General features: G+C 40.7%; 1 protein-coding gene across 1 annotated transcript in view; it reads left to right on the top strand.

Moving 5' to 3' along the window:
- Positions 1–19,544, top strand: part of LRP1B (LDL receptor related protein 1B) — a 754,577-nt gene that overhangs the window by 194,706 nt on the left and 540,327 nt on the right. Inside the window, 1 exon segment of the mRNA XM_033164188.1 lies at positions 11,091–11,210. Within this exon segment, the coding sequence (XP_033020079.1) occupies positions 11,091–11,210 (120 nt within the window).

Here is a 19,544-nt window from a genome sequence, read left to right as displayed (position 1 = left end):
CCCCCCACCCCACCAGGAAATGCGCAGGATGGAGATCTGAGATGCGTCTTCTCCACGATCCCATCCCCTGCGTTTGCAGCTGTCTGCGAGGTCCTAGCGCCTCCAGACACAAGCTGGAAGGGTAAAGACGCCTCTGCCTCCACTCAGCAGCAGAAAGGCACAGAATGGAGGATCGGAGAAGCACTGCACAATGCTTCCCCCTCTGTCAGTTGGGGGGGGGGGAGAGAAGTGGAGAGAAGCTCTTTCCTGCAAAAGGCACAGGACAGGATCAGAGAAGCAGGGGGCACTGGCTTGCCAAGGGTTAAAAAGGATTGAGTGGGATTCCTAGAGAGGTCAGGAAATACCAAGCCCACCTACAAAAGGAGGAGGGGGCCTTTGTCTCTCTCTTCTGCATGTGCTTCATCCCTGGCGCCTCCTGAATCCAGTGAGTCTCTGCTCATCTTGCAAAGGGTCCATTGGGGAGAAGAGGGGGGTCCCTGGGATGAAGGGGAGGGTGCAGGGAGGACCCCCAAGTCAAGGAACAGAGGCTCTTGCCCCCCTCCTCTCTGCAAAGCCCAGAAGGAGGCAAGGTCACAGGAGCTCTGCAACTCTTATCTTCCTTTGGATCCATTCACAGCTTGGCTGTTTGGGAAGGGAGGGTTCTTTGGGGAGGGAAGAAAAGGGCCTGAAAATAAACCCCCTCACACTCAGGAATCAGTCCCATTTATTGATAGAGGTTGTAGGGGGATGGAAATATTGGACATAAAATACACCAAAGAAATAAAAAGGAAAGCCTAACTGTTGGAAGAGGGGAGGGGGCAAATAAAAGAAAGCGCTTATTCCTGTGGTGCAGAGTCAAGCCTATGGAACTCCTTGCCCCTGTTTTTCTTTGAAATAAATATTCAAAAACATTTAATCTACTGATGTCTCAATTAATGTAATTTTATTTATTTTTATTTTTGAAATTTACCAGTAGTTGCTGCATTTCCCACCCTCGGCTTATGCGCAAGTCAATAAGTTTTCCCAGTTTTTTGTGGTCAAATTAGGTGCCTCGGCTTATATCTGCGTCGGCTTATACTCGCGTATATACGGTATGTGCTGGAGGAGGTTATTTAACCATTTATCGTAATCTGAAAATAATGCCAGACACCTGTTGGATAAAGGTATTGCAGTCTGTAGAAAGACCTATACTGTACTAGTAAAATTTATGGCATAAGATTTCCATCAAGATCCTGTGCAGGACTCTTTTGCTTCACTGTTCAGGTAAAGGAAGTGGAGATCAGATTGCTTCAGAAATTTTAAAGCTATTCTTTTGGTGTTTTATATTTGGGGGCTGGGGGGTGGAGGGAAGATAGCTTAGCATATTTCAAAAGCTTAGAGAGGACTCACCATCCACAAATGTTTGAGTTGCTATCCTCCATTGTGCCAGTGCCTCCGTGCTCAGAATGCATGGAGGGAGAAAGATGCATGCTAGCCCTTCTCCTAATGTCCCCATCACAGACCTTTGTGCATGGAACAACTGAACACACTTAGTATCCTTCATACTGTCTGGAATCCTGCATGATTGGCATTCCCATTGACATGGAGGATTCTAAGCACGGTCAGCCAAACACATGACAATCCCCCCTTCACCTTTCCCTCTGCATACATGGAGGGCAGATCTTGAGCTTGTGGGAACAGGACAAATGCAAGCAGCTCTGCTGCTCTGTGTGTTCTGGGATTGTGTGGAAGTGAATGGTTGAGCAAAGCTATAAGGAAACTATTTGCAAAGGAAGGACACATAGAGGTGAATTAGTTTTAATTTTCAAAAATCCATATTCAGATTTCAAACAGCTGGAATAGCAAAGGTCCATCAAATAACAATGGGAAAGGACATAGCTCAGTGGTGGAGCATCTGCCATGCTGAGGATTGAACGTGGGACCTTCTGCATGCATCTCCAGAAAGGGCTGGAAATTATTCACTGCTTGAAACTCTGGAGACCTGCTTTCAATCAGTGTGAACAGTACTGAACAAAATGGATGAATGTTCTGACTCTAGATAAGGCAGCTTCTTATGTTCCTAATGGTATGTCAACTCAGGTTATAGTTGCTTTTGACTCCCCCTTTCCCATTTGCACACTGGTGGACTATAAACTGTTATGAAGTCTGAGAGTAGGTGGAATGGAAGCCCAACATGTGGGGAAGTATTGGCAATTGTCTTGATTACCCAGGCAACCTATGCTGCTACCTCTGGCTGAGTGGAATGATAATAATGTTCTTTAAAGTCCCCAAAGAGAGCTTAATATGCACATTCCAGACTATGATGAACAGACAACCTTCCATGCTATTTATGTTTTGTTTACTTTACAAAGTGCTAGCATATGGAAAATTTGATTTTGGGGGTCTCAAGCTCTCTGAGCAGATGGAGTTTGGAAGCACTTTGAAGACAGCACACCAATTACCTAGAGGGTCTGAAGGAAGTGTGACTGAAGCATTAGAAAAGATGTAGAGTATAGAACTTTTGAGTTGGAAGTAACTCTGAGCATTGACATGAAAGACAGAGAAAGTAATACAAGGCAGAATGTGTCGTTCTAGAAGTGAACATACTGCAAAATATTTCCAAACTATTAAAATATGGCAATAGTTCATTTATTTTATACCTAGAATTTACTGTGGATTCAAATTCGGTTCATTTACATGCTTATGAACTGAAATATCGTCTGAAGAACTGCTTAATAATATTTTCTTTTGTTCTTTTAAAAGGCCTATTGACCTCCTCTTCTTAATTTATATTCAACCAACTAACAACACAAGAGAATACCTTTGACCTCAGACAGAGTATGTGATCAAAGACAAACAACCTTTACTCCTTAGCCTCATTTTGGGTTAAAATTTATGTTTTCAAAGGGCAACTGTTTCCTAGCTAGCTGACACTGATTGCCATCTGCATTCAAAGCATATTCTGACTCTCTGTTAACTGCCACATTTTGAATCGCTAAATGAACTATTGGATAATAAAAGAAAGGTAAATTTTGCAGTCCCTCAAAGAATCTACGGCAATCCTAAATTATTTTATCACAAGATGATAATGTTCACTAGTTTTTTGTTTTCCTGAGCAGAATCCATCTAAGTCTATGTTTCTATAGCATGTCTTTTAAGTTATGAGTCCCTTTATGAAGAGAAACATTCTGGAGTATATTAAAGACAAGTTGCTTTTACATTTGCATACAAAGCTTCATAGGTTTAGGCTTGTACATGTGTGCATATCAGATTAATTATAAGATACATTGGAGAGGCACTTCTTTTCACACAGGGTGAACCAGTGCCATTTTCCTCAGGAGTAGATCTTTGAGGGACCACAGGGGCCACCATTTTGAGTATGCTTCATTGCAGAAGCAGAACTCTACCCATGCTTCTCCAGGTGCAACCTTTCACCATGTAGTGGAAGTACAAGATAGGAGAGCTGAAGTGCAGAGTTTTCATTGACCCATAGTAAGGTGACTTGGAACCATGTGCTTCCTACTGTTTCACAGCGGTCTGTCAATTTTCACTTTTTGGGAGCAATCTAGCTGGGTAGCAAAAAGAGCACTGACGGATGATCTAAGACGAGAAAGCAGGAGGTGTCAAGAAAAGGCGGCAGATGTAGTCCTGCACACTTAGGCTGCTTAAATTCTATCAAAATCAATAGAGCTTAAGCAGCCTTTCTGTATGCAGGATTGCAGCCAGCATTCACTTTAACAATATGAAGGAAGCTAATCTTAGAGCACTTTGTAAGTGATGCTAAAAATGCCTCACTTGAGAATGCAGCCGATATAGAATACTGCTATTCTTAAATAGACTATAAAGGTTTCATCCCCCCTGCACCACCTGTGCTCCCCCACACTGGCTCTTGGGGGGGGGGGCAGGAGAACTCCCAGAACAGCAGTAATGTACATGGGAGGAGGCGATTTGAGATTATTCCATTTGACAAGCTGAAATGGTTGCACAGATGGAACTTTCATCATAGTGCAACATTGAATTTCAGCCTTTAATGGGACTTACTCCTAGGTAAGTGGCTACTGGGCTGCAGCCTAGGCTTTGGGTTATGGTTGGCACTGGCAGAACATAGCACGTTTATGCCTCAAACGGCTGTGTGGCAGGCAGAAATCCAGCAGTTTAAGCATTTTCAGGTATGGAAATACAATTGTGGGGAAATTTACACCAGTTCTCATTCTATCTGTCCAACATTTTGTTATATGTGTGAACCCTCTACTCCACCTGCATACACAAAGTGGACACAAAATTGTATATGGCACAAAATGTGTGCAAATCTTGTGCAAATCTGTGTGCCCTTGTTTTGAGTGAGTCAGTAGGCCCGATACACATACTGGGGCCAGAAATTCTTGTTGGCACCTCTGCACAAAAGCACATCCTGTACCACTCAGCTATAGTACTGTACCGCAGCATATGTTTGCCCTGCTCTATACAGCCTGCTATCAGTGTCCCACCCAATGTGGACTGTTTTGAGTACTCCAGTGCGGCTGAAAATGGCTATATATTAGATTGAGGCCATGCAGTTATTTGGCACACTTCATTGTATGAGTGTATAATATTCTGAAAACAAGAAGGCAGCAGTCAGGTCAAACTGTCTCTTTTATATTCTGGAGGAAAACTTTCAACTTGAGTACCATTTTACACTGTATATTCGTTGCCTTTTGACTGGCAAAGTACTGCACAAGTCTACAAACCATAAAGCAGCTTGCAACTAGTGTGACATCATTCCCCAGGGAAGTCAACTTTTTTTTCCCTTTGACTGGAGTTTCAGTTGCTAGGCAGGCAGTGAGTGTGGCTGAAATAGAACTGCACCAGGTAGTGTTGTGATGTGTACTACGGATAACAGCATGATGTTATAACAGTAGTGTGGAACTGGCAAAGGGGAACAAATGAGAAGTGAAACCGGGTCCTGGGAATAAGGAAAGTCACAGGGATCTTCCCTACCCAGTGTGCCTCAATGCCTACACTCTTCTTTCAGCAAGTAGGACACAAATGACTCCCAAAGACTCTTTGCACTAATTTGGACTTGCTTCGGTCATTTTGAATTATTCGAATGCCACAAATGCTACAGTCAATAACCTCAATTACAAAAATATAGCCCTACTTTTTGAATGAAATGACAGCAAGCATTTCTGCCTCCACCTTGACTTTCTTTCTTGCATAACAAAGGTATATTTTCCTCCTTTTCTGTGCCTCTCATTATCCTTGAAATTGGTGATAAGACAGTTCTCTGGTTTCATATATTTCTTAGCTGGTTCTTCCATTTACTGAGACATTTATGTTGCTATTCATAGGTTGCTGTCATGCATTTTTGTTCATTATTACAGGCATTAGTCTGGTTATGATGTATTTTGACTGGCAGTTGAAGTCAAGGAGGAAAAACTGTATTTTATTTTAAAAAGAAAAGATAAAAGTATCAAATATAATAAAATGTAGCAGAGAAGAAAGGCCTCTACCTTAATAGTTCAGAGGCTTCTGTGTCCTTCAGCTTTCCTTGTTCTAATATACTTAGAAAAATAAGTTGGAAGATAAACTTTCGAACTAAATGGCTTTCCCCCAGATCTGAAACTTGGATTACTCCATCAGCATCAAATGCAGCTAGTGATGCTGCAATCCTATGTATACTTATGTGGATGAAGTGCCATTTAATTAATTGCACTTGAGAGTAAATAGGATCAAGCTGCAAGACTGATTTTAAAAAAATAAAAGACAGAAAAAGATGATGCTTTGTCACGCATAGGTTGTTTTTGTCTAATTGGGCCTTAAGATGTAGGATAGATACCTTGCATTGTCCAACCAGCTTTGTCCTGCAAGTAAAAGAAACCTCTTGCTTGTAACTTTAAATATGAGTCAATCAATCAATCTAGCTATATTTATTGTGGTCAAAGACCAGACAGCCAAGTTAACAACAACAACAACAACAACATAAGCCGCATCACATAATGAAGTGGATGTAATTAAACATTCCCTATAAACTTATTTGCATTAAAAATAACACTCCTTCAGCTAAAATCTGTATTCCGGAGATGAAAATCGGTACTCATTTGCCAGCCATCACTTTCACCACATCCTGTCTTGTTCTTGTTGCTATAAAACAGAATTTTGCGACATGTCTGATGATAGCCAGATCTTTATCGGCAAGAAGGAATTTAACATAAGTTTCCTCTGAGCAGCCAGGTACCGGTAATTTCCTTAATAACTGTAAAATTAGCTCTCTTTGGGTATCATGGTACAACAGGCAGTATAGAAGAACATGCCCAATGGATTCAATCGCATTAGAGTTGCATGAGCATAATCTCTGTTCAACTGAGATGTCAAAAGGCTTCTCGGCCTTTTGTCTAAGATCGTGTGTGTGTGTGTGTGTGTGTGTGAATATGAGTGTCATTAACTTGATATGTCAAAAATTCAGCTACATTTGGAGAGCAAGCCCTAGGCATTTTTTTAAATTCACTTTGGAAAATACAAAGGTACCCAGGGGAAGTGCTCAAACACTAAACTTGTTCAGAAAGTCAGTCCCCTTCCCCCCCAAAAAAAATATCATGGGGAGGGGTGAAAATAGTGGTAGTGATGATGTTACAAGCATGATTGAGTAAACGGTCATGACACTTGTATAACTGCATTCCACATACAGCTTTCCAAGTTCCAATCCAGGTGTGCTAACTAGGCAGAGAATTGTATTTATTCAGTGTTATGCACAACAGTAGTCCTTCCTTAATAAGTATGGCTCAGTCCCATTGAATACAATAAATCAATCACAACTGTGCATTTATTACATTTTTTTTTAAAAAAAATAGTCATTTGAAAAGATCCTATAGTATAGAGCTGCTCATACAAATCAATGAGCCCTGCGAAGGAACAGAACTGACCTTTGAAACTAACATTATACAAAGAGAAGACTTGCTTATTTGCTTTTAGTTTCAATTTTCCCTGAAGCTGGCTGGAGAAGGGCTGCAGCTTAGCCTACAATGGCCCTAGGTTCAATTCCTTACAGGGGCAGCATGTCCTGTTTTGCCGACTGAGGTGAAATGGAAAGTGCCACTTTGCCCTGCCGCTGCTGCCACCACCTACCTGCTCTTGCCGCCGCCACCTGCTCTGCTACCACCACATGTCCTGACTGCATCTGCTGCTCGCAGAGAAGCGGCACAACTACCAGTGCCAATCTGGGGCAAGATTGTGCTGATTCTAGGCGAGACCTCACCCAAAATAGACACAATTTTGCTCCAAATTGGTGCCGATAGTGGTGGCACTTCACCACTGGCGGAAGGACAGGTGGGGCACCCATGGATATGCCACCTGGGGGGGGGGGTTTCTGCCACCTGAAGCAGCATCCTTGCCCTGTCTAATTTCTGGGCCGGCTCTGATTTCTGGCAGCTCCAGGTAGAGGTGGGAAAGAACCCTGCCTTAAACCCTGGAGAGCCACTGCCAGCGTTTGTAGGCAGTACTGAGATACATGGACCATTCATTTGACTCGGTATATGGCAGTTTCCTATCTTCCTCTTAGGGATGCTGGGAAGATGTATAATACTACTATTAAAGGCCTTTGCAGATGTAATGTAGCGTACCACTGCAGTTAGCATGTAGCGTTATGTCGGCTCCAGGCAGACTGAGCAATTTTTATTCAGTAAACATGACAACCGGGGTTACAATTGCTCTCTGTTTTGGTTTCAGGTGTACATTTAAACAGTGGTACAATAAAACAGGAGTTTTGAACTACTTTAAACCAAACCTCCTCCATGGGATCCATAATCCCACAGTTTAATTAACAAGTAGTTTATTCTTTTACAAAGACAAGATGGCTTAAAACAACATTTGCTCCGCTGCTCAGCAGTCTAGGTTGCTTTATTATATGTGCTTACATGCAAAACATTACTTAGCTTTTCCACTGAGTCAAGAAAATAGCACACTAGGTATTCTTAATAATACAAACGGTTGATCTACGTTGAAGGAAGAAATTCACTCATTTGAATATGCCACTGCCAATGTTTTCAGGAGCTGACCTTGAAAATAGTATACTTGGATACAAAATAAAATAAATAGGGTGCTTACAACAAACTACCCCTCCTACTGTTAGTTCCTAGAGGGATAATATATAACTGTCCCTAACACAGTGGAACAATAAACAGTTTCTTTAAAGCTTTGAGACTGCTTTAGCAAGCACACCAGAGGCATTCTCTGCCCTGATTACACCAATTCTATACAGATCTGTTGTCTGAGACAACAATTAATCCCAGCGTATTTCACAACAGCTTATTAAATTGTTTAGGTTCTTAAGTTTTGTTAGTCTCTTTTACTGTCTAACTTAGCTAACAAAGCAATGAATTCCTCCAGGCTCAAAAATAATCACTGTAAAGCTAAGGGTGCCTCCAAACTCGTTCCTATTTTGTGGGAGATATGTATGCATACTGAAACTTTAGGTGTGTGCATTTAAAGGGTTCTAGTGCAACAAATTCATTATAAATAACAGGCTTTCTGCAGTTTGGAAAGTATCAGGGAAATGCATTGAAAAGTGTGGGATGAACAAATGGCTAAGGGCGAGACGTATACCGGTAAACACCCCACACGCAAATCAGGGTGAATACAGTGGTACTTCGGGTTACGAACTTAATTTGTTCCGGAGGTCCATTCTTAACCCGAAACTGTTCTTAACCCAAACCGTTCTTAACCTGAGGCGCGCTTTCGCTAATGGGGCCTCCTGCTGCCGCTGCACCACCGGTGTGTGATTTCCGTTCTCATCTTGGGGCAAAGTTCTCAACCCGAGGTACTACTTCCAGGTTAGCGGAGTTTGTAAAACAAAGCTGTAAGGTCCTTGGATGGTTGCTCATGAGAAACCAGGCAAAACTCCAGCCATTTCTTTAGTAGTTTTATTGTGCATACTATGTACAGTGCAGAGCTTAAAAGTTCATGTCTGTATCAACCGTCTGCAGAATCCGGGAGTGGCCCCTTCCGGTTCTGACCCCAACATAACAGTTTCGGTATATGAAATCTCCGCCTCCCCTCTTTTAGTATCACCCCTCTGCATACTTGGGGTGACGGAAATAGCGTGTCTCCCTCCTCGCCCGCTGAGCGAGGGGAGTGCAGGGTCTCTCCAACATCCCTAGAGCCTCAGCTCTCCAGCTCCTGAGCTGCCTGCCCCTCCCCACTGGAGACCTCGCTGCTCACTCCACTGGACGAGGAGGTGCTACTGGTCAGGTAGGGCTGAGGCTCTCTGTAGCATCCCGAGAGCCCTTCCACCACTCTACGCTGAGCCGGGGATAGTTCCCTGACAGAAGTGTTTGTAACCCGAAGCATTTGTAACCCGTAGTACCACTGTACTGGGTGAATGCTCTTCATTGTATAACCACCCTGCAGAGGAACCAGAACAAATTAACAATAAGGATGGATATAATCCTACTGTGTAAGTTTTGTTCAAGCAAAGCAGGATGAATGCTCAAAAACACATTGTCTGAAGGAGTCATTTGAATCATATACTGTGGCAAAAAGGCTTCCCATTAGGTCCAGTTTGTTGAGCAACATTCATGCAGATAGTGCCCAAACACGTAATAGCAATTTATTATCGAAAAACTAAACATATCACTTTGTGATATGAGATATGAGCATAGCAAAGGTGATATGAGCATAGCAAAGGTAATTAAATTTAGGGGGAAACTGTTGGCACATGATTTGAGTTTTTAAATTTTAAATTTATATGTACAGTAGTTATTTACTGGCATTTTTATCCTGTTTCTCAGTCTCGTGGAAACCCAAACCACTACAATCTTGACTGACAATATAAAATATACAAAAGACTAAGAACACTTCTAACAATTTAACACCACATCCACAATGTGCACAAAGCGAGAGACATAAGCAATCCCAGACACATACAGACCCTAAAAATATTTCAAAGACACAATGTTTTTTTAACAAACAAACAAACAACAACAACAACAAAGACAGGAAAAGCCTTCCTAAAAAGAAATATATTATCTTGGGTAAAGATGACTGAGTGGGGGAAGAGCTGTAGGTGGTTTAACCATCTCAGACTTGGAAAGGGGATAAATGCTACTTTAAGCACTCCCCCATTTAGTTTTAAAAAAAAACTTCCTGAAAACAGAAAACTAACACATCAGACAGAAAGAATGTAGCTAAATTTGCCCTTTGTTTTTTAATTACCCCCCCCAGACTATTCAATGTAATAGAACATTCTAATAAAGTAATTCCCCTTTTACCTGCAGCAGGTGAGGTAGAATAGAAAACAGGAAGTGGCTACAACCACTGAGAAATTAGAGTGGATGAGGGGAGAGCTATTTATGGATGTTGGATATCTTTGTAGTGAATTAGCAAAAGCACCATTAGCCAGTAAATGTGGGGTTCTGCTGGCTACTCAGTAGCAGCATATCAACACAGTGGAGGAATGCACCACCTGTAAGCTGACTTGGTGCAGTCCGTTTTTACACCTCAGCTTTAGGCCACCTCGTACTGCCGCAGGTGTAGACTAGGCCCTAGTATTTCAATGGCCACAAGTCATGGTTATATGCTGCCTCTGGCATCAGAGATGTGACACCTGTGAACACGGGGAAGAACCCCAGGAGATACTTACAGGTAATGGTGGGAATTTATCATCTCATAGTTGACAGCCAGTGATTCTGTCTACTGAATTTCCCCACTAGCAGCTTCTGGGGAAAAGTGTATGTCTTAACAGTTGCTAGGCAACCACAAAACTCACCTGAGGAGGCAGCGCTAGGACAAAGTTGAGGGGGAAATGGTTCCCACAGGTGTTGCACACAAGGCCTTTCCCCTCAGTGTTTATGTCTGTGTGATAGTAAATAAACCATCATAATGAATTCTTATGCAGAATAACAATTTCAGCATATAAACTATACATTGTGAGGATGTGTCTAATGCATCTGATAATGTAGTTATAGTGTTTTATATATTGGGTGAAAGGGTGAACAACAAATGCATTTATGTTTTATGCTTTTTTGCGTATTTGCTTAAAAACCTCATTTCATTAGCTTGTCATTTATTTGTTTAGTTTTTTTTTTACTTTTGTATTTGCCATATTTTTATTTTCAGTCACCCATAAACCATTTCATTATTCACTTTTGTTTTGTTTACAGAATATTTATGTGACGTAGGCGAGTTTCTTTGCCATGATCACAGGACCTGTGTATCTCAAAATTGGCTCTGTGATGGAGAACCTGATTGCCCTGATGATTCTGATGAGTCGCTAGATGTCTGTAAGTAAAAGTGGATTGTGGGTTCCTAGTTTTAATTTGAACTGTGACATTTCTGATGGTGTCGTTTAGTTATAAAAGGTGGATTCTTCGTGATGTATAGACTTTTGGTAGAAATGTGCATTGAAAGAACAGAGAGGTGTTTTGTTCCTGTCTCACTTTATAATGAACAATATCATCCAAGCATATGTTCCGTATTTCCTTTCTGACCTAGTAGATTAGCTACAGAGGGCAGAAGCAAGAGGGAGAGAGAAAATAATAGTATACCAAATGTCATTTGCAACAAAAGTAGGAGGAATACGGACACCTCAAAGGAAAATGGAAAGGGAGAAAATGAAAAAGAAAGTGATAGGTGAAAGAAGCGAAGTATGAAAAATGTCAGGGAAAGCTTTAATAAAACATGTTTAATCATCATCATAAAAAAAATCTTGTTTTCTCTTTGGCTGACGGCTATTTGAGTGCAGGCTTCTCCTCAGCACTCCTGAGATTAGACTAGATCTCAATATCTTCACATTCCCTTGTTTTTAGAACTAAGAACAAAATGAGGAATTCTGATCCATGTCCTCAAGATAATCATTTCATGTAAGAGTAGCTAGTAATAAAATTGGATTATGAAGTGTTGATGTGAGTTTGGAGGGCAGAGGAGGGGACAGGAAGTCAAAGACCACATATACACAAAAAGTTTCATGCGGCAGGTAAAGGAGATACAGGATTCTACAATTTTCAGTAAGAAGAAAGAATGAAGACATTTCAAAGATATTTATATAGCCTGATTTTACTCAAAACCAGTGGGAGCTTTGACTTTTTGTAGCTGTCACAACATATCATAGTAGTGATGGCAGGAAAGGCAGGAAATACATTGCCCAATTGGGAGGGGGGGGAGGGATGAACACCATCCACATCCAATTCTTTATTCATCTTCATATGTACCCTGACTAGTTAATGATGATCAGAGCAATCTGATTATTAAAACGATAGGATATGATTCAGTGAATGTACCCTGTTTCTCCTAAAATAAGACATGGCCATAAAATAAGCCATAGCAGGATTTCTATGCATTTGCGAAATATAAGCCGTTCCCCGAAAATAAGCCATACCCCGAAAATAAGCCATAGTGATGCGGCACCTCCCATTAAAACAGCCTGGAGAGGCGTGGCTATGCAGCGTACTGATGTGATGCGGTTAAAATAAGACATCCCCTGAAAATAAGCCATACTGTGTTTTGTTGAGGGAAAAAAAATATAAGACGGTGTCTTATTTTAGGAGAAACACGGTAGGGCTGAAGCACAAGGGTGTTCCCAAGTCAGCCACCTATTCCCAAGGAGGGCCTATTCCAGTTGCTAGGTGTCAATTTTCTTGTGCTGAATTTGTGCCCTATATTTTAGCCTTTTTAAATTAACGCATGCAGCACATAAATCCGTATTAATGGTTTCAGATTTTCCTATTCAGTAGAGTTTGTCCATCTTAAATGATGTGCCTATTTTTATCTCAGGGGTGGCATATGCTTCCCACTCACCTCTCAACCAAATACGTACCTGAATGTGGCATGAGCACCAACTACTCCTCCTGTCACCTTGGGAAGTCTTGATCTGAGCTGGGAAGACTCTACTGAATAAGAAAACGAAGACCCATGTGAACTAATACCCACAGATTTTTGATTTCAGATTCATCACTGGGAGTCCCAGCATCTCTTTGTTCAAATGAGTCCGCTGAAATGCTTCTCTCTCTTTCCTTTCCCTTTTGAACCATTGCCAGCCACGTTCTTCAACCCCATGCTTCTTCCTTGTCCTGGAAGCACTTTTGGTGTGTGGTTCGCAGGGAGAGGACTGGGATTCACCAGTTGAGCTGTTTATCCTGGTTGGAGAATTTAGAGTCCAGCTGGGGGTTGCCAGATGGGTACATTACTGTGGGGAGACACCCTCTTTTTAAAGCCACCAATTGACACGAGGCAACTATTACTCAAGTGCTGACACCCCAGTGCCATTCCAGTCTGAATGCCAAATTCTTAGCCACTATAAATTAATGTATACTGCAATGTGTTATCTATAGTCCTTTTAAAAAAAGGAATTTGCTTTACTGGGATTCTTCTTATAAAAATTCCTTTGAATATGTTTTTTTCAAATCCTTTTTTTTTAAGGGACTGGTGCAGTGTGTATATAGGCTGCCTTTACCCCTTGGGAGCAATAGACGTATCTTCCTAGAATAGCGCTTCTCTTGTAGCGGATGACAACAGGAGCTTTCTTTTCTCTGCACCATGTGGTTTAGCTGACCAAAAAGAACAAGGCTAAAAGTCAGTGTAGAGCTGAACAGTTAGGGAGGCAATAGAGACACTAGGCAATCCCGCTGGTAGCAGGCTTGTTTCCTGTTGAGTATTTAAGGATTTTTATTATTTTTACTGCAAGTTTCCATGTTTCTAGTACATAGCCGTTTGCTTTTGATACTTCTCTGTTGTCTATCTGGTTGAAGATCTACATTTAGGTGTTCACTGCAGTAACAGTTCCCAACAATCGGAAGCATACTTTCCTTTGGGGAGTTCTCTCCCATGGGATATAGTGTTTTCTCCCCTGTTTTAAATTAGGCCTTAAATACCTTTTCAACTTGCTTCAAATTAATGATGTTGGGCTGGATTTTTAAACTGCCTCTGCTCAGTACATGTTATATTATGGGCTCTTCCAGTTGACATGTTTATTGAATGCTTATCCTGATTTACTTGTACAATACTTATACAGAGATAAGATTATACCTGGACTTTATTGAGTATTCATTTTGATTTGTTTGCACAGAGGTTATAAAACAATGGACATTCATCCTGCATTCATCGCAATTTGCTTATGGGGTATTTATACATTTTTTGCCATTAGTTATTTTTTCTTCTCGTGCATTTGAATACATTTCCCTGTCACTTTGCTAACTTCAAAGAGTCCATTTCTTTTTTTTAGTGTGCTTTATTCCATTTTAATTTTGCAAACCTAAATTCTTAGTATGCACTTGAAACCCTCTTGCAAAACCTCCTGACAGTCTGGAATTGGTCTGTGGATTCTGAGGATTGCTGGTCTGGGTTTGTGTTCTTTTATCCTGTTGTCTTTTACTTAACAATTTATGTATCTGTGTTGTATTTTTAATTTTTTATGTTATGTTATTTTTTATGCTATGTTAGCTGTATGTTAGCTGCCTGGGAGGGCTTTTCTGGCTTGACTGGAATTATACAAATATAAAAATAAATTGAAAAGGTGAATAGAAGCATTCTCAGTCTACTAAAATATAAATAACTAGGACCTCCCCGCCCCCCAGCCCCATTCCTTTGCCTTGGCTTATTCTTTCTCATATGGACTCTTCTGCTCCGCTTTCTTTCACATTCGTGCTGTCACACATATTTACCTCTCCTTCAACTACCTGCCTCTGATATATGTCTTACATTCAGTTTCTGAGCTGTTAGCCCCTCTTTCTCCTTTCCCTCCTTCATGGCAAGAGTACATAGTCCTACATTTAAGCCTTGTGTGGTGTTTTCACCAAAACCCTTTCCTTTGTCCCCTCCTTTCTTGCTTCCTCTCTAGTCTTTCCTCCCATTTAATCTTTTCAAACATCCTTCTGAGGTCACTGCCTACCTCGTCACCTTGTCTCCAGGCTGATCTTAAATTTTAGCATCAGAAGCTACACTGTTTGTCAGCATTCTGTTGTCGACACATTCACCCACACTTTTGAACACTAGCCAATAACACATTGCTTATGGATGACAAGCAAAAGTGAAATTTTTAGCTACATTGCATTGTGAAGTGCTTTGCAATTCATAACTTTGTTTCATAGGTTGAGTTTGAACTGGCATTTCCTCCCCTCAAAGCCAATATGCAATGAATCTGGTACATTGCTGTTTGTCCACAGAAGGGAAAGCTACAGGATACTAGCTCTTCTACAACCCTACATGAACATGCAAGCTGTTGTTTTTTAGATACAGCACTAAATTGATCCATTGTGTTAACTTTAGCAGCTATTCTTCTTTTCTGATTTCAGTGATGTCACCTGCTATTGTTGTATAGGATAAAAAGATTTGATCTCCTGCTTCATATTTAATTGAGTGTTTTGCTGCTTTCTTTCAATATTCAATTGCTTTAGAAACAATTGCATTATATTTTCTATATATTCAGGTTTTCAAATTAAGAACCACCACATTATAATTCCATCTAGGCCTGTAGCTTGCTTGTGAATTAAAGCATTTCAATGTTCAAATCCAACCAGCTTGGCTGGGCACCTGAATCAATGGAGAGGCCAGAACCTCATCTGGTGCACACTGGCATCAATGCTGTGAAGTTAATGGAACTAACAGAGGATTTGGCTCATGACATTTTTCAGTTTCACTGACAGATTAATCTAAATCTTAGCACTGAGCTGTAAGTGTGCATGATCACAGGAATGTTGCAGTATTTACATAAAATTAATAGTCTGAGCAAGCACTCTTGCCAGTGAGTAATTATTCCAGTGTGTACATAACTGTTTCTTGCCTTATTTCGCGACAGGACATAAAGTGTCTCGAACATTGCCATGATCTTTCTTCCCATTTTTATTTGTAGAAATATTTTTTCTACATCTTGGAAGAATATTAAGAAATAACATTAAGAAATAACATTTCTGTATAGACATTTCATATACCCATTACATATTCAGCAATAATGTGTAATAGCTAAACATAAGTTTCCTTCTTCACTATCACTCCAAGTAACATTTCACATTTGTGCTTGCTTTGCTAGCTTCCTTGCCTCTGATATTGGCTTCTGCTGAATGACAAATATTTGCCTTTGTGGGCAGACGCTGTCAGATTTTGAGTTGGAAGACTCACCAATAATCATCTGAAATGTCAAGTGGCTGAACAGCATTGTTATTTTCCATCCAAAAATCTATGTCCACAAATCTATGTCCAATCTGACTGGTACTTTTACTAAAATATTCCACTAGGTACATTATTTAACTTGGCCAAAAGGGGCAGTAGCTTTTTGTGTTTTAGCCTTACATTCTAGAGAGAGTAGGGTTTTTTTGTTGATTATTTTTTTTTGGGGGGGGGGGTTGTCAGGGACTGTTTTGACAGTCCCAGAAACTCATACCGTATGTTTTGGGAACAGATGGTCTATAAAGGAAAAAGGGCTAGTCACACTTCTCTGAAGTCTCTCAGCCCCACTCACCTTACAGAGTGTTTGTTGTTGGGGAGTTATAGGTAGGTAGCTGTGTTGGTCTGCCTTAGTAAAAACAAAATAAAAAACAAAAAAAATCCTTCCAGTAGCACCTTGGAGAACAACTATGTTTGTTCTTGGTATGAGCTTTCATGTGCATGCACACTTCTTCAGATACACTGAAACAGAAGTCACCAGACCCTGATATATAGTGAGAGAGCGCGGAGGGGTATTACTCAGAAGGGTGGTGGGAATGGGTGATTGGCTGATAGGTGTGGAAAACCTGTTGACGACTATTAATGACTGCAATTGGTCTTACAGGAAAAAGCAAAGGGTGAGATGGCTAAAGATAGCTTTGCCATGTATAATGAGATAAGAATCCAATGTCTTTGTTCAGACCAGGTCTCTCCATGGTTTTAAGTTTGGTAATTAGTTGCAATTCAGCAACTTCTCTTTCTAGTCTATTTCTGAAATTCCTTTGTAATAAGACAGCTACAGTGGTACCTCGCAAGACGAATGCCTCGCTAGACGAAAAATTCTCTAGACGAAAGGCATTCGCTAACGAAAGGGTGACTCGCAAGACAAATTTCCCTATGGGTGCGGCTCGCAAGACGGAAAAAAAAATTCCCGTCAAACCGCGCTTCCCCCGTCCATGCTTCGCAAGACAAATTTTTCGCTAGACGACAGCACTCGCAGAACGAACTAAATTCGTCTTGCGAGGCACCACTGTACTTTGAGATCTTGTATAGAATGTCCTGGGAGACTGAAGTGTTCTCCTACTGGTTTCTCTGTCTTGTGATTCCTGATATCAGATTTATGTCCATTTATCCTTTGGCGTAGGGTTTGGCCTGTTTGTCCAATATAGAGAGCTGAAGGGCACTGTTGGCATTTGATGGCATACACAATGTTAGAAGATGAGCAATTAAATAGTCCTGAGATGGTATGTTTGATGTTGTTGGGACCAGTAATGGTGTTGTCCAGGTTTATGTGGCAGCAAAGTTGGCATCTGGGTTTATTGCAGGCTCTGGTACCAGTGTCCATGTTGAGTCCTGTTGTTGTATTATTGTGGGTGAGGAGTTGTTTAAGATTGGGTGGCTGTCTGTAGGCAATGAAAGGTCTTCCTCCCAGAGCTTGAGAAAGAGAACTGTCATTGTCTAGGAGAGGTTGTAGATCTCTGATGATGTTGTGGGGGAGGAAGGGAAAGGAGATTGTTAGCTGCTTTGAGACCCCTTAAGGGGAGTGATAGGCGGAATATCAAGTCCAAACTCCTCCTCCTCTTCTTCTTCTTCGCTCTCTTCCTGCTGCTCCCCTTTGCTGGAATGAGTCAGCTCTGGGAGACCTGAAGTGGTTTCTTGCCAGTCTTCCCATTTACCTGGAAATGTAGTCCTGGTCAATATTGAGACTCTGTATGGGCTATATGCCTTCACATGGACAAGAAGCCACTATTGGCTCAGCTTGGAATTTTTAAATGTTCCAGTGCACACCCAGTAATAAGATTCAGAACAGTCAAGCCCTTGAGAAAAGTGGTTTATGATGCGCCCTTAGCAGAGTTGACACCAAATTTCATGAAAAGAGACATTTGACATGAATGGAGTTCTGGTTTAAATATAATATATGAGCAATGCCAACAGAAGCTAAAATAATTTTGATAAGACTAGCAGAATGTTTCAATAAAGTACATTATTAGCATATTTCAGTAAAGACAGGCATCTTTGTGTTGGTTTGTTTTTGATTAATTGATTGCATACTCTTGGTGCTGCATTCTGATATCATTTGATTTCATATTTGTATACTGCTTTTCCAAGCACTAAGTTCAGCTGCTCTCAAAAATAAAGCATTAACTGATAAAAGCAACACTTCCTATTGCAGAGAAAAATATAATGAATGAGTCAAAGCAATAAAGGCATAATAAATGACTCAAGTAAGTCTACGTTGCTATATAAGGATAGGAGTCGAGCTAATATAAGTTTCCTCTGCTGCAAACTCTGCAGAACCTAAATGGCAATAGAAAAATGTTCAGAGCTGCTTATTTATATACTTATCAATGGTATCTGTATGCCACCACAGAAGTTCTCTGATCCATCTAACAATAAGGAAATATAAATGAGTTTTTAAAGCAGCATAAATCCAGTAAAAAGCAAAACAGCATAAATACAACAAGCTTTTTGTTTCTTCTATTCCTACTCATAAATTTGCACAAAGTGTAATCATTCCCTTGTATTAAATGCTAAAATTCTTTCCACTGCAGTTGATCAGCAAAAGCCAGTTATATGATCCACTTAGGTACACTTAAGCATAAACTTTCTGCTGGCCTTTCTCAAGCAGGTGAATTTCACCCTTGAGTGTCAAAGCACTTTGCCACTACAGATAAATCAACATCCTCTCTCTGTTTTTTGGTGAGAGCAGGAGCTATGGAGGTCACTTCCCCCACCACTAAAATGCAACCACTGCAATGAGAAATGAGAACTACTCAAATCCCTAAACGAAGCCTAGAATTGTGCAGATACAGGTCTCTGTGACTTGTCAGGTATTCTTATTCCCTGCAATTTATCTGTCTTTGGGAATAAAATGTGCAGCTGCACATTTGGAAAGGAAGGATTTAGACTGCACCTTATTCTGCATCACTAGCAAAGTATGGTCATGGGGGAAACGTCAGCTTTTCTTCCACTTTAGCCATGGTTAATTATCTTATGCCTCTTTTGTTTCCAGATCAGGTTTGTAGGGAGGAAGTTAATTTAACTGAAAGCTGATGGCAGCAGTTCGCTTACTTGAATTCAATGCAAACTCCTACCTATGGTGCAAGAGAAGAATATGGCCCCTGAAGTATAGTGCCTGATGCCCAAATGTCAGGAATAATTAGATCACATTAAGGATTAATTGCTAGCTAAATTGCACTTTCTCTGCGCTAGCTTTTTAAAACGTGTGCCTATTTGAAAACTGAGCTCCAGTAACTTTTTTAAAAGGGGGGAATCCCTTTTAAAAGACAAAACTATACTAATAATTAATACCTAGACTCAAATGGTGCTGTCCTTTCCCCCCCTTTTTAAGCCGAAGGTCAATGTTATTTTTTATGACTCAGCTACACGTTTCCAACAGTATCAGGATTTATGCTTCAGAGTATTGGTTCAACCTATGGCACCTTTACAGCACTTGTAAGGAAGCATGGTTCTGTATGGCT

This window comes from Lacerta agilis, chromosome 1 (genome assembly GCF_009819535.1).
Source record: "Lacerta agilis isolate rLacAgi1 chromosome 1, rLacAgi1.pri, whole genome shotgun sequence".
Lineage (NCBI taxonomy): Eukaryota > Metazoa > Chordata > Lepidosauria > Squamata > Lacertidae > Lacerta > Lacerta agilis.
Note: the sequence above shows the minus strand (reverse complement) of the source record. Positions and strands in the feature narration are given on the sequence as shown.